The sequence below is a fragment of the Oncorhynchus mykiss genome, chromosome 12 (assembly GCF_057628025.1).
Source record: "Oncorhynchus mykiss isolate SJ-2025 chromosome 12, ASM5762802v1, whole genome shotgun sequence".
NCBI classification, from domain to species: Eukaryota; Metazoa; Chordata; class Actinopteri; order Salmoniformes; family Salmonidae; genus Oncorhynchus; species Oncorhynchus mykiss.
This window is the reverse complement of record NC_143033.1, coordinates 42937849-42953929: the sequence shown is the minus strand read 5'-3', so window position 1 is coordinate 42953929 and position 16081 is coordinate 42937849. Positions and strand designations below refer to the sequence as shown.

The following is a 16081-nucleotide window of genomic DNA, read 5'->3' as shown; positions in this document are numbered from 1 at the left end:
TCGCTGCCCAGAGACAGCTAGACCAAAGAGAAGCCCTCAGTTCTGCTCTCCATGGGTCTTGTGCTATTTAGAGCCAGGCAGTTTGGTGTTATCTAACACAGCCCTGGCAGGGCTACAAAGGGGGGCTCTCTCTCTCTCTCCCTCCCTCTTTCCCTCTCTCTCTCTGCACCTCCTATACAGTACTCCCACATAAAATCCTTCGCTCTTTCCTTTTGCATTCATTTACTTTTCCCATTCCCTACCCTCTTTCTCATTGGCAACTCTTTGTTTCTACATCTCCCACTCTCTAGCTATACCAACCAACCCCTCACTCCCTCTTTCCACCTTCACCCTCTTCATCTCTCTCTCTCTCTCTCCATCTCTCCCCCTCATCTGTCCCTAAGAGCGGTGCTACAGGCTCCCATGCACACACTCAACCACCAGGCCTTTCAGCATGTTGATGCTTCGCAGAACCAGTGACACACACACACACACACACACACACACACACTCTCTTCGATGCCTAAGGAGCCTATATACTCCTGGTGAGATCTGCTCTAAAGTGTAATATATAAAGGGGATTGCACATTACACCACAGACACTAGAGTTCACCTGTGTGTGTGTGTGTGTGTGTGTGTGTGTGTGTGTGTGTGTGTGTGGTGTTTTTAATCAGACATGACGCCATATACGCCATCCTTTGTGGACCCCAGGAAGAGTATAGCTGCCGAGTTAAAATACTATCCAACAATTCCTTCAATGTGTGTGTTTCTCAGTGTGACTTGCCCAGGGACTGTGCTCAACTGAGAGAAAGCAGAGCCTTATAGCAACATTCAACGCTAGCAGAGCCAAGAACATGACAGACTAGATAAGGTTCTCCTTAGGATAACCTTTATTTAACTAGGCAAGTCAGTTAAGAACACATTCATTATTTAGAATGACGGCCTACCCCAGCCAAACCCTAACAACGTTGTGCACCGCCCTATGGGACTCCCAATTACGGACGGTTGTGATACAGCCTGGAATCGAACCAGGTTGGTGGTCGCATGGCAATTTTTAAACCATGTTTTAATGATACCAATGAATTGTGTTGATATTGTACCAGTTTTCATAAGGAGGTTTATATTATGTGTGGTAACTTTATCCACCATCAACTTTTTACTTATCTGTATCCATGTCAGCCATTTTGTGCCAAAACCATGCTGACTGAACACCAGTTTCCACAGTGGAGTGGTCATATTGGTGTATACAGAACGACTGTGACTTGACCTGATACAATATTCCATGGTGTGCGTCTTACCTGGCTGCCTTCTTTCTGCCAGAACACAGCGGGTGGAGGGTTGCCCTTGGTGCCACAGAGGAAGGTTACGGTGCGACCCTGGGCTGTGATCTGGTCCCGGGGTCGAACAACGATCTGAGGGGGCACTGTAGAGAGAGGGAAGAGTATGTTAGAATATCTAAAAAAAAGATGTGCATGTTTTTATTTCTGCTGGGCAGTGTGTTAACTCATTTCTCTACGTCAGGATGTGTGTGTGTGCACGTGTGTGAGTGACCCTTTCTTAATCTGTGTGTGTGTCAGATCTGCATGAACTGTGTATGTCAACCAAGCTGTCACCACTGACACTGTGCACGTGTGCAATTCTTAGGGGCCCACCAAAACACTGTGTGAGGATAACAGTTCATCCCTTTCTATAACACAAACACTACGGGCACACACACACACACACACACACACACACACACACACACACACACACACACACACACACACACACACACACCTCTGTTTAAATCACCACTTTGACACCCAAACCTGCTTAAACCTGACGGAAACCAGAGATGCAATGAGGGTGCTTTGTGTGTGTGGATTTCTAGTACAGACATCATTTTCCAGTACACACTTGACAATTCCTTGTACACACTTGTCTTCATTGAGAAACTCCATGTAGGCAGATGCCCCACCACATTTAACATTGATAAAGAGCTTTAAAAAAATGAGTATTGTTCGGTGCAGTGATAAAACTGAGCATCACGTCCATGTCGCTACAGCAACGACATTCGAACTTGTGCACGGTTTCTTCAATTACAATTTCTTCACATATTACATCTGTTTTCATGGGCTCGTGTTTTGAAGCCCTCTCGAGAAAAAACTGTTAATGTTGAAAATCCATGCTATTACAAACTTGCTTCCTCATATTATCGTTGCGATGCTGACCCGAACACGAGCCACTGCAGCTAATAGGACTAGGATTGTTTTTTAAAGCTCTACTTACAAGAATGTGACCCAGTGTAATTTGCAGCTAGTTAGCACGGGCTAGTTGAATTCTCATTGGCCTCTGTGTCCTTGTGCCAAAAGTATAGGATCATTGGAGCCTGCTCTTCTATATGCTAATTGGCTACCATATATGGGCTGCTGGAGGAGCATATAGAGGATCCCACTCTGCCTCTCTATCCAACCCTTGTAAAAATCCAACCTTGTAAAAATGATGTATTTGAAAGACAATAATAATAAAATGGGAAATAGGGGAGAACCCCCCCCCCCCCCCCCCCACTATATCCTCACAATCTCTCCTCCATGACACCTATCACACCCACGCACATACCCGAACACACACATACAGCAACCTCTTGATTGCTATTGATCACACCACAAGCTATTGGCTCATTTTGCACGGAGGGACTGAATGTGGAATGATGTCACCTTTGCCCTTGTGGTGCCTAATTGATTTCTCATCTCCCTGCCTGATCCCCCTCTCTTATTTCACTTTCTCTCTCAATTGGAGATGGAGAGACGAGGGGAGGAAGAGGGGGGGGGGGGGTAGAAAGAAAGGTATTGAAGGCCAGGGGGTAGAGAGAAAGGAGAGAGGTGGGGTGTGTGTGTGTGTGTGTGTGTGTGTGTGTGTGTGTGTGTGTGTGTGTGTGTGTGTGTGGAGTGAGTGTGTGAGAGCTGGTCCTGGGGCTCTGTTCACAAACAGAAACAGACCCCACAGAGCCCCAAGACAGCAACACAATTAGACCCAACCAAAAGATAATTACTTGACACATTGGAAAGAATTTACAAAAAAACAACAAACTGGAATGCTATTTGGCCCTAAACAGAGAGTACACAGTGGCAGAATACCTGACCACTGTGACTGACCCACAATTAAGAATATCTTTGACTATGTACAGACTCAGTGAGCATAGCCTTGCTATTGAGAAAGGCTGCTCTCAATTGAGAAAGACATTGCTCTCCAAAGAAGACAGGCTATGTGCACACTGCCCACAAAATGAGGTGGAAACTGAGCTGCACTTCCTAACCTCCTGCCAAAAGTATGACCATATTAGAGACACATATTTCGCTCAGATTACACAGACCCACAAAGAATTTGAAAACAATTCCAATTTTGATAAACTCCCATATCTGTTGGGTGAAATACCACAGTGTGCAATCACAGCAGCAAGATTTGTGACCTGTTGCCACAAGAAAAGGGAAACCAGTGAAGCGCAAACACCACAATATTTATGTTTATTTACTTTCCCTTTTCATACTTTAACTATTTGCACATCATTACAACACTGTATATAGACATAATATGACATTTGAAATGTCTTTATTCTTTTGGAACTGTTGTGAGAGTAAAGTTTACTGTTATTCTTTTGTTGTTTATTTCACTTTTGTTTATTAGCTATTTCACTTGCTTTGGCAATGTAAACATATGTTTCTCATGCCAATAAAGCCCCTTAAATTGAATTGAAAGAAAGAGGAGATAGTTGGGGGGGGGGAGTGAGAGGTCAGAGAGAGGTCAGAGAGAAGAGGGGGCAAAGAAGAGAGCGAGAGAGTAGAGAGATGCAGGGAGGTACATTTACAGAGAGGAGGAAGTAAAAGGGAAAATGAGAGAGGTCTAGCAGAGCACAAAAATAGTGCCTTGGGTAGTATCCTCTTTACCTCTGCTCCCATTTCCTTTCAATTCATCAAACCAATAGACTTTCAAGGAGCAAAATCTCAGCATTCATTATCGACCCACCTAGAGAAGTTAGTCTAACAGAAAAACTATGACCAATTCGTTCAGTTACCTGCTCTGTGTATTTTCACTTTAAGAGATGTGTTTAATTCAGGATGGTTGCTCTATTTCCGAAGTGTGTACACTCTTGGAACAAATAGATGCTATCTAGAACCTAAAATGGTTATTCGGCTGTCTCCATGGAGAACCCTTTGAAGAACACTTTGATTCCAGGTAGAACCCTTTTGCTTGTTCTAAAATAGTTCTACTTGGAACAAAAAGGGTTCTACTATGGGGACAGCCGAAGAACCCTTTAAGAACCTTTTTTTCTAAGTGTACCACAAGCTTTCATCCTCCTCGATCGACCCCTTCTCCCTGCCACCCTCGCTCTTCGCACAGTGGGACATAAATCACTCGCAAAATAGACCCAGGGCAGAGGTCGCGGAGGGTCGTGTCCAGGGGTCAAACGAGACTCCACATGCCAACCCTAAAGGTCAACAAGGTCAAACCTGACATCCCCCTGCTGTCTGTCATTTGGGCGTTGGGCTGTGGGGAAGAAGAAGAGCTAGCTAGCGAACAAAATTAAACACCAGCAAAAGGCATAATCTATGTTTCACCATATTCTGTCTCAGTAGCTATCTCCGGGGCCTGCACTCCTATTGATTCAATCCCATTCTCACGGCTGACGCAAGTGCTGAAATAGTGAAGAAACGCAGCCTAATACCCACATCTTATGTAATCTCACCGTAGGCTTGTGCACACACAGACAGAGACACGTACAACAAAAATGCACTATCAAAACAGGCAAAGCCAACGTACAGTGCCCTCAGAGAGCATTCACAACCCTCGACTTTTTCCATAATTTGTTGTGTTATACAGTCTGAATTTAAAATGGATTAAATAAAGATAGTTTGTCACTGGTCTACACTCTAAAAACAAATGTGCTATCTAGAACCTAAAAGGGTTCTTCGGCTGTCCCCATAGGAGAACCCTTTGAAGAACCCTTATTGGTTCCAGGTAGAACCCTTTCCTCAGAGGGTTTTACATGGAACCCAAAATAATTTCACCTGGAACCAAAAATGGTTATCCTATGGGGACAGCCAAAGAACCCTTTAGAAACCCGTTTTCTAAGTGTCCACACAACACCCCATAATGTCAAAGTGGAATTGTGCTTTCGAAATTGACACAAATGAATAAAAAATGTAACGCTGAAATGTCTTGAGTCAAGAGGTATTTAACCCCTTTGTTGTGGCAAGCCTAAATGAGTTCAGGAGTAAAAATGTGCTTAACAAGTCACATAATAAGTTGCATATCTGTACCCCACACATACAGAACCCCACACATACAGACAATAGAGCAGTACATTTCAAACACAGATTCAACCACAAAGACCAGTGAGGTTTTCCTATGCCTTGCAAAGGCCCCCTATTGATAGATGGATAAAAAAAATAAAAGCAGACATTGAATATCCCATTGAGCATGTTGACGTTATCAATTACACTTGGTGTATCAATACACCAAGTCACAGCAAAGATAAAGGCGTCCTTCCTAAATAAGTTGCCGGAGACGAAGGAAATCGCTCAGGGATTTCACTATGAAAACAGTTACAGAGATTAATGGCTGTGATTGAAAACTGACAATGGATCAACAACATTGTAGTTACTCCACAACACTAACCTAATTGACAGAGTAAAAAGAAGGAAGCCTGTACAGAAGGATGCCAAACCATGCATCCCAGGTACTAAAGTAATACTGCAAAAAATGTGGCAAAGCAATTAACATTTTGTCCTGATTACAAAGTGTTATATTTGTGGTAAATCCAATACATTACTGAATACCGCTCTCTTCCAAACATAGTGGTGGCTGCATCATGTTATGTGTATGCTTGTAATTGTTAAGGACTGGAGAGTTTTTCAGGGTAAAAAAGAAAGTGAATGGAGGTAGGCACAGGCAAAATCCTAGAAGAAAACATGGTTCCACCAGACACTGGGAGATGTATTCAGCTTGTAATTGTTAAGGACTGGAGAGTTTTTCAGGGTAAAAAAGAAAGTGAATGGAGGTAGGCACAGGCAAAATCCTAGAAGAAAACATGGTTCCACCAGACACTGGGATATGTATTCAGCTTGTAATTGTTAAGGACTGGAGAGTTTTTCAGGGTAAAAAAGAAAGTGAATGGAGGTAGGCACAGGCAAAATCCTAGAAGAAAACATGGTTCCACCAGACACTGGGAGATGTATTCAGCTTGTAATTGTTAAGGACTGGAGAGTTTTTCAGGGTAAAAAAGAAAGTGAATGGAGGTAGGCACAGGCAAAATCCTAGAAGAAAACATGGTTCCACCAGACACTGGGAGATGTATTCACCTTTCAGCAGGACAATAACCTATAACACAAGGCCAAATCTACTCTGGAGTTGTTTACCAAGAAGACAGTAAATGTTTCTGAGTGGCCGAGTTGCAAGTTTTATCTTAAATCTATTTGAACATCTATGGCACGACCAGAAAATGGTTGTGCACTGTAGCAATGATCAATAACCAATTTGACAGAGCTTGAACATTTTTGAAAAGAATAATGGGCAAATGTTCAGGAAACCAGGTGTGGAAAGCTCTTAGAGACTTAACCAGAAAGACTAACAGATATAATCGCTGCCAAAGCTGCTTCTACAAAGCATTGACTCAAGGTTGTGAATACTTAGGTAAATTAGATATTACTGTATTTCGTTTTCAATAAATGTGATTTATTTTCAAAAACATGTTTTCACTTTGTCATTATAGGGTATTATGTGTAGATGGGTGAGCGAAAACATGTTTTAATCCATTTTGAAATCAGGCTGTGAGTATCATTAAATGTGAAGACTTATTTTATCAAATCAATTCTCTAGGTTTAATTATTACGTGATGAAACTAACCATGTAAACATGAATTAACTAGGAAGTTGGGCCACCACAGAAAGTGTTGCGATTACAAGTTAAGTTAAGTTAAAAAAAATCCAAATATAACTCAGATATTTTAATATCTGGTCAATTAATCTTCTATTAATGAATTATTAATTTTTACCTAATTTGTCTCATTCCAAACATCATACAATTCTTGGTTATCTGCACAAACCCTAGGTTACATAATGAATCAGCAATATACAAATTGGCTTAATTATTTATTTACTAAATAATCACAGAAATGCATAACAAACAAACAGTAGATATTAGTTACTAACAACAATAGAAAAGTCCCGAGTGGGCTAAGCTGATATGACGGTTTGGTAGACAAAGGACAGGGGTGGGGACCGAGAAAGAGCGGGAAATACAAAATCGATTCACTACACACAGTTGAAAATTCTAATCTTAGAAATGCTAATCCTTTGCACATGAACGGCCGCTCATTCTGAAAAAAAATAAAATGTACATATTTACGCCTGTATGTAGTTGTCTCTCCGTTGAAAACACTTGATCGTCCTGTAGAGTTCACCAGAGTCTCTGGTTAACTTTCCCAGAAGTCATGTCTTCGTGGTTGTAGATACTTCAGAGTACCACAATGTTCACAGAATAAATGCTTCGGCGGCTGTCGGTATTCCTTTTTCTAAGTTTACGTAGTTTCTAGCTGCAAACTAGTCATTTGTGTCGTCTAGAATTTGCTCCTTCTACTGTAGTGAATGAAAATCTCAGAGTTGAACAATTTCCAGCCATGTAGCCAAAACAACAGCTTCTGGGGCCTATAGAATTGTAGCCATTCCAACGTGGGGACTCTGTCCCAGCGTCCTCTGTCTTCTTAATTATTCGAGACGTCCGGCTTACCGTGGGTCTCTTTGTCGTGAAATGTAAATTTCGTCACGGGTGGTTTTATACTCTGGAGTAGAAAAGGGCGGTTCCATGACGCCAACGTAATGTCTATGCTCACGTGGGCGTGGCCATTGATTTGGTTAACTTAATATGAAAACCCATACTCTCATTTAGAAGGTTAACATCACATTACATCTTTTCAAAAATAGTTTCATGTTTAATCACATACATTTCACAATATTTAGATATAAACATGACAGCTGGGAAATGTACACATTAAGAGATAGAGTTATATGTGTTTTCTGTCCTTCATGAGATCACCGAATGAAACACATTTGTCATAACTGTCCCTCAAGTGTCCACGGACCATTCCCACATTCTCAAAAAGTAGAAATCTTGTTTAGTTCTCCCATTTCGGGGATTAGTAGTTTTGAACTAAGAGGAGCTCTTGGTTCTGGTAGACTCTCTCAATACTGCATGGCAGTTTCTACCAGGTATTTAAGACCTGACATAAAGTCATAAAACTGTGGAGAGAGAGAGAGAGAGAGAGAGAGAGAGAGAGATAGATAGAGAGAGAGATATAGAGAGAGATAGAGAGATAGAAGGCTCTGCTCACACTTACTGGTCTGAGGGCAAGACACACGACCAACAACATTGGACACTTTATGGAACATCAAAGAAAATCGGAAATACAGACATTGTCATCCTACAAGAAACATGGTATAGAGGAGAAGGACCCACTGGTTGCCCTCTAGGTTACAGAGACCTGGTAGTCCCATCCAACAAACTACCAGGTGTGAAACAGGGAAGGGACTCAGGGGGTATGCTAATTTGGTATAGAGCAAACCTAACTCACTCCATTAAATTAATCAAAACAGGAACATTTTACATTTGGCTAGAAATTCAAAAGGAAATTCATCTAAACAGAGAAAAATGTCCTCCTGTGTGCTACCTATATCCCCCCACTAGAATCCCCATACTTTAATGAAGACAGCTATCCAATCAATCATTTCCAGGCCCAGGGACATGTACTAGTCTGTGGCGACCTAAACCAGACAAGAACCTGACACCCTCAGCACACAGGGGGACAAACACCTGCCTGGAGGTGACAGCATTCCCTCCCCCATATGCCCCCCTAGGCACAACTATGACAACATAACCAACAAAAATGGGCCACAACTCCTGCAGCTCTGTCGCACACTGGGTATGTTTATAGTCAATGGTATGCTTTGAGGGGACTCCTATGGTAGGTAAACCTATAGCTCATCTCTTGGCAGTAGTACTGTAGACTACTTTATCACTGACCTCAACCCAGAGTCTCTCAGAGCGTTCACAGTCAGCCCACTGACGCCCCTATCAGATCACAGCAAAATCACAGTCTACTTGAATAGAGCAATACTCAATCATTAGGCATCAAAGCCAAAGGAACTGAGTAATATTAAGAAATGCTATAGTTGGAAGGAATGTAGTGTGGAAACCTACCAAAAAACACTTAGGCAACAGCAAATTCAATCCCTTTTAGACAACTTCCTGGACAAAACGTTCCACTGTAATAGTGAAGGTGTCAACTTGGCAGTATAAAATCTTAACATTATATTTGACCTATCAGCTTCCCTATCAAATCAAAAAATGTCAAACATAAAACTGAAGAAAATGAACAACAATGACAAATGGTTTGATGAAGAATGCAAAAACCTAAGAAAGAAATTGAGAAACCTGTCCAACCAAAAACATAGAGATCCAGAAAACCTTGAGTCTATGCATCACTAAAACAATACAGAAATACACTATGGAAAAAGAAGGAACAGCACATCAGAAATCAGCTCAATGTAATTGAAGAATCCATAGACTCTAAACACTTCCGGGAAAATTGGAAAACACTAAACAACACGAAGGATTATCTTTCCAAAATTGAGATGTATGGGTAAACCACTTCTCCAATCTTTTTGGCTCTCTAACAAAGAACAAACAGCAAAAACATATACATGATCAAATACAAATCTTAGAATCAACTATTAAAAGCTACCAGAACCCACTGGATTCTCCAATTACCTTGAATGAACTACAGGACAAAATAGAAACCTTCAAACCCAAAAAGGCCTGTGGTGTTGATGGTGTCCTCAATGAAATTATAAAATATACAGACAACAAATTCCAATTGGTTATACTAAAACTCTAACATCCTCCTTTGGAACCACGGAGTGATCACCCAAATCCACGAAAGTGGAGACAAATTTGACCCCAATAACTACCGTGGGATATGCATCAACAGCAACCTTGGGAAAATCCTATGCATTATCATTAACAGCAGACTCGTACATTTCCTCAGTGAAAACAATGTACTGAGCAAATGCCCAATTTGTTTTTTACCAAAATATCGTACAACAGACCACGTATTCACTCTGCACACCCTAATTGACAAACATGATTTGTTGATTTTAAAAAAGCCTTAGACTCAATTTGGCATGAGGGTCTGCTATACAAATAGATGGAAAGTGGTGTTGTGGGAATAACATACGACATTATAAAATCCATGTACACAAACAACAAGTGCGCGGTTTCTTCCGACAGGGCCGTGGGGTGAGAAGGGATGCAGCTTAAGCCCCACCCTCTTCAACATATATATCAAATAATTGGTGAGTGCACTAGAACAGTCTGCAGCACCCGGCCTCACCCTAGTAGAATCTGAAGTCAAATGTCTACTGTTTGCTGATGATCTGGTGCTTCTGTCACCAACCAAGGGGGGCCTAGATCTTCTGCACAGATTCTGCCAGACCTGGGCCCTGACAGTAAATCTCAGTAAGACCAAAATAATTGTGTTCCAAAAAAGGTCCATTTGCCAGGACCACAAATACAAATTCCATCTAGACACCGTTGCCCTAGAGCACATAAAAAACTATACATACCTTGGCCTTATCATCAGCGCCACAGGTAACTTTCACAAAGCTGTGAACAATCTGAGAGACAAGGCAAGAAGGGCATTCTATGCCATCAAAAGGAACATAAAAATTGACATACCAATTAGCATCTGGCTAAAAAAATACTTGGATCAGTTAAAGAATCCATTGCCCTTTATGGTTGTAAGGTCTGGGGTCCGCTCACCAACCAAGAATTCACAAAATGGGACAAACACCAAATTGAGACTCCGCATGCAGAATTCTGCAAAAATATCCTCAGTGTACAACATAAAACACCAAAGAATGCATGCAGAGAAGAATTAGGCCGATACCCGCTAATTATCAAAATCCAGAAAAGATCCTTTAAATTCTACAACCACCTAAAACGAAGCGATTCCCAAACCTTCCATAACAATGCCATCCCCTAGAGAGAGATGAACCTGGAGAAGAGTCCCTCATTCAGAAAGCTGGTCCTGGGGCTCTGTTCACAAACACAAACAGACCCCACAGAGCCACAGGACAGCAACACAATTAGATCCAACCAAATCATGAGAAAACAAAAAGATAATTATTTCACATAGGAAAGAATTAACAAAAAAAGAGCAAACTACAATGCCATTTGGCCCTAAACAGAGAGTACACAGTGGCAGAATACCTGACCACGGTGACTTACCCAAACGTAAGGAAAGCTTTGACTATGTACAGACTCAGTGAGCATAGCCTTGCTATTGACAAAGGCCGCCATAGGCAGACCTGGCTCTCAAGAGAAGACAGGTTATGTGCACACTTCCCACAAAATGAGGTGGAAATTGAGCTGCACTTCCTATCCTCCTGCCAAATGTATGACCATATTGAAGACACATATTTCCCTCAGACCCACAAAGAATTTGAAAACAAATCCAATTTTGATAAACTCCCATATCTGTTTGGTGAAATACCACAGTGAGCAATCACAGCAGCAAGATTTGTGACCTGTTGTCACAAGAAAAGAGCAACCAGTGAAGAACAAACAACATTATAAATACAACCCACATTTCTGTTCAGTTATTTTACCTTTTGTATTTCAACCATTTTATTATTTAGCCTTTATTTAACTAGGCAAGTCAGTTAAGAACAAATTATTATTTACTCCACACTAGACAAGGGGCTTGATTACGACGACTTGACCAGGAGCAAATCCATCTACTTCTATCTCAGAATGATTGGTGGGGTTTTCAACTGGGACTTTTCCCCCTCCGAAGCTCCATCTCGAGAATAACAATGGCGATGCTTGATTTGAGGAGGCACACTCTCTTGCACATCGCCTATGGCTACAATAAATAATTAGCCATAATGGGCACAGCACTACACTGCTGAGCTTCAGAGGCAGGGAAAACAGAGAAGCATGAAAGTTCTCACTTGGGATAGCACATTGTGGGAACACACTGTAATGGATATAAAATATACATAACACCAAAATTGAGCGAACGTATCAGATGTGTCATAGGGAAGAGATGAGAAATGGCATCCAGCTACTACACGTTTTGGAAACTTAGTTCTATATTTAAAGCCACAATCCTGAATTAGTTAATCCGTCAAAGGTCATTTGGTTTGGTTTTAAGCTGAGGGATGGGGCTGGAGAAATGTCGGATGGCTCAAAATGGTGTCTTGCATTTATCCACCATGAAATAAAGACAATCACTTTGAATTTAAAAAAGGGGAGTCCATTGACTTTTGTTAAGTGCCTATTGCAACCAAGTACACACATAACTGAGAAAACATGAATAAGAGAGAGTCTATTTTAACCTGTGGTAGTTCAGGACTCTTTCTTTATGATAAGATAAATGAGGGAGGTATGTTCAGAAGGAGAGTGGTGGTCAGAGTGAGAGGTAAAGCAACAGATGTGTGTTCACGAGGAAGTGTGTGTGTGTGTGTGTGTGTGTGTGTGTGTGTGTGTGTGTGTGTGTGTGTGTGTGTGTGTGTGTGTGTGTGTGTGTGTGTGTGTGTGTGTGTGTGTGTGTGTGTGTGTGTGTGTGTGTGTGTGCATGAGTAAGTGATTGTGTACATTTGGTGTGTGTGTTTGTGTGTATAGCACTTTTCAACTGATTCCTCAGCCCCCCACATACTGTGCTTATGCTAGGCCAGATCAGAGTGCAGTTAGTTTCAGTGCTGAAGTTGAATGGAACACAGTAACTCACAGCAGGCCTCTATATCAAACAGTGGCAGACAAAGTGGTTACAACAGACGATCTAAAACAATGCACTAAGAGAAACGGGGCTCACAGTAGGTGCGCGTGTGTGTGCGTGAATAGGCCCTCAAATCCTCTAAAAGTTATACAGCTGTACCATTGAGAGCTTCCTTGATCGCCTCCCTTGATCGCGTGGCGCTACAGCTAACAATAGCTAACAAAATGGTTACACGGACAGAGTTGACCCTTCTATCTTATTTGTATTTTTGCACGCAATGTATTGAGATAAGCATCAATAGGTTGACACTCGTCTTTTACTATTGACTGCAAATGTATTGACATAATCATCAACCCCGTGACACCAATATGTTTCCATAGAATGCAATGTATTGACGTAAGTGTCAATTGGTTGACACTTATCTTTCCCCATTGACTGTGATGTATTGACTTAAGTGTCAACCTTGTTACACTCATCTTTTACCATTGAATGCAATGTGTTAACAACAGCTTCTATCCCAAAGCCATAAGACTGCTAAATAGCTAACAAAATGGCTACACGGACTGAGTTGACCTTTATGTTTGTATATACAGTACCAGTCAAAAGTTTGGACACACCTACTCATTCAAGGGTTTTTCTTTATTTTTACTATTTTCTACATTGTAGAATAATAGTGAAGACATCAAAAATATGAAATAACACATATGGAATCATGTAGTAACCAAAAAAACAAATCAAAATATATTTTATATTTGAGATTCTTCAAAGTAGCCACCCTTTGCCTTAATGACAACTTTGCACACTCTTGGCATTCTCTCAACCAGTTTCATGAGTTGGTCACCTGGAATGCATTTCAATTAACAGTTAACAGTTAAAAGTTAATTTGTGGAATTTCTTTCCTTAATACGTTTGAGCCAATCAGTTGTGTTGTGACAAGGAAGGGGTTCAATTCTCGGGATGACTCTTTTCTCTGTATATATCAATGATGTCGCTCTTGCTGCTGGTGATTCTCTGACCCACCGCTACACAGACAACACCATTCTGTATACATCTGGCCCTTCTTTGGACACTGTGCTAACGAACCTCGAAACGAGCTTCAATGCCATACAACACTCCTTCTGTGGCCTCCATCTGCTTTTAAATGCTAGTAAAACTAAGTGTATGCTCTTCAACCGATTGCTGCCCGCACCCTCCCGCCCAACTAGCATCACTACTATGGATGTTTCTGACTTAGAATATGTGGACAACTACAAATACCTAGGTGTCTGGCCAGACTGTAAACTCCTTCCAGACTCACATTAAGCATCTCAATCCAAAATTAAATCTAGAATCAGCTTTCCATTTTGCAACAAAGCCTCCTTCACTCATGCTGCTAAACATACCCAAATCTGACTATCCTACCGATCATTGACTCCGGCGATGTAATTTACAAAACAGCCTCCAACACTTTACTCAGCAAACTGGATGTAGTCTATCACAGTGCCATCCGTTTTGTCACCAAAGCCCCATATACTACCCAGCACTGCGACCTGTATGTGTCACACCCTGATCTGTTTCACTTGTCCTTGTTATTGTCTCCACCCCCTCCAGGTGTCGCTTGTTTTCCCCAGTGTATTTACCCCTGTGGTTCCTGTCTCTCTGTGCCAGTGTATTTATCCCTGTGTTTCCTGTCTCTCTGTGCCAGTTTGTCTTGTATATCCAAGGCAACGAGCATGTTTTTCCCCGTGCTCATGCCTTTTCTATTCTCTTTTTGCTGGTCCTCCCGGTTTTGACCCTTGTCTGTTTCTGCACTCTGTACCCGCCTGCCTGACCATTCTGCCTGCCTTGAGCTCGAGCCTGTCTGCCACTCTGTACCTCCTGGACTCTGAACTGGTTTGGACCTTTTGCCTGTCCACGACCATTCTCTTGCCTATGCCTTTTTGGATCAATAAACATCTAAGACTCCAACCATCTGCCTCCTGTGTCTGCATCTGGGTCCGCCTTGTGCCCTGATAGTATGCTCTCGTTGGCTGGCCCTCGCTTCATATTTGTCGCCAAACCCACTGGCTCCAAGTCATCTATAAGTCTTTGCTAGGTAAAGACCCGCCTTATCTCAGCTCACTGGTCACCATAGCAACACCCACCCGTAGCACGCGCTCCAGCAGGTATATTTCACTGGTCATCCCCAAAGCCAACACTTGCTTGGGCCGCCTTTCCTTCCAGTTCTCTGCTGCCAATGACTGGAACAAACTGCAAAAATCACTGAAGCTGGAGTCTTAAATCTCCCTCTCTAACTTTAAGCATCAGCTGTCAGAGCAGCTTACCGATCACTGTACCTGTACACAGCCAATCTTTAAATAGCACACCCAACTACCTCATCCACATATTGTTACTAATCCTCTTGCTCTTTTGCACCGCAGAATCTCTACTTGCACATCATCATCTGCACATCAATCACTCCAGTGTTAATGCTAAATTGTAAATATTTTGCATCTATGGCCTATTTATTGGCTTACCTCCCTACTCTTGTACATTTTCACACACTGTACATAGATTGTTCTATTGTGTTATTGGCTGTATGTTTGTTTGTGTAACTCTGTGTTGTTTTTGTCGCACTGCTTTGCTTTATCATGGCCAGGTCGCAGTTGTAAATGAGAACTTGTTCTCAACTGGCCTACCTGGTTAAATAAAGATTAAATAAAAAGGGGGGGGGGGGGTATACAGAAGATAGACCTATTTGGTAAAAGACCATTCCATATTATGGCAAGAACAGCTCAAATAAGCAAAGAGAAACAACAGCCCATCATTACTTTAAGACATGAAGGTCAGTCAATCTGGAAAATGTCAAGAACTTTGAACATTTCTTCAAGTCCCGTCACAAAAACCATCAAGCGCTATGGTGAAACTGCCTCTCATGAGGACTGCCACAGGAAAGGAAGACCCAGAGTTACCTCTGCTGCAGAGGATATGTTCATTAGAGTTACCAGCCTCAGATTGCAGCGCAAATAAATACTTCAGAGTTTAAGTAACGGACACAACTCAACATCAACTGTTCAGAGGAGACGGCGTTGATTTATAAAAATGTATTTAACTAGGCAAGTCAGTTAATAACTAATTCTTATTTTATAATGACGGCCAACCCCAGCCAAACCCTCCCCTAACCCAGATGACGCTGGCTCAATTGTGCACCGCCCAATGGGACTCCCAATCACAGCCAGTTGTGATAAAGCCCAGGATTAACACCTCTAGTACTAAGATGCAGTGCCTTAGATCACTGCTCCACTCAGGAGCCCAATACGCTTTTTAAAA

General features: G+C 41.8%; 1 protein-coding gene across 3 annotated transcripts in view; it reads right to left on the bottom strand.

The window, feature by feature from the left end:
* Positions 1 to 16081, bottom strand: part of robo3 (roundabout, axon guidance receptor, homolog 3 (Drosophila)) — a 129542-nt gene that overhangs the window by 43305 nt on the left and 70156 nt on the right. For all 3 annotated transcript variants that reach the window (XM_090192527.1, XM_090192529.1, XM_090192528.1), the window contains exon 7: positions 1278 to 1402. In XM_090192527.1, coding sequence (XP_090048653.1) covers positions 1278 to 1402 — 125 coding nt within the window. The remainder of the gene's footprint in view (positions 1 to 1277; positions 1403 to 16081) is intronic.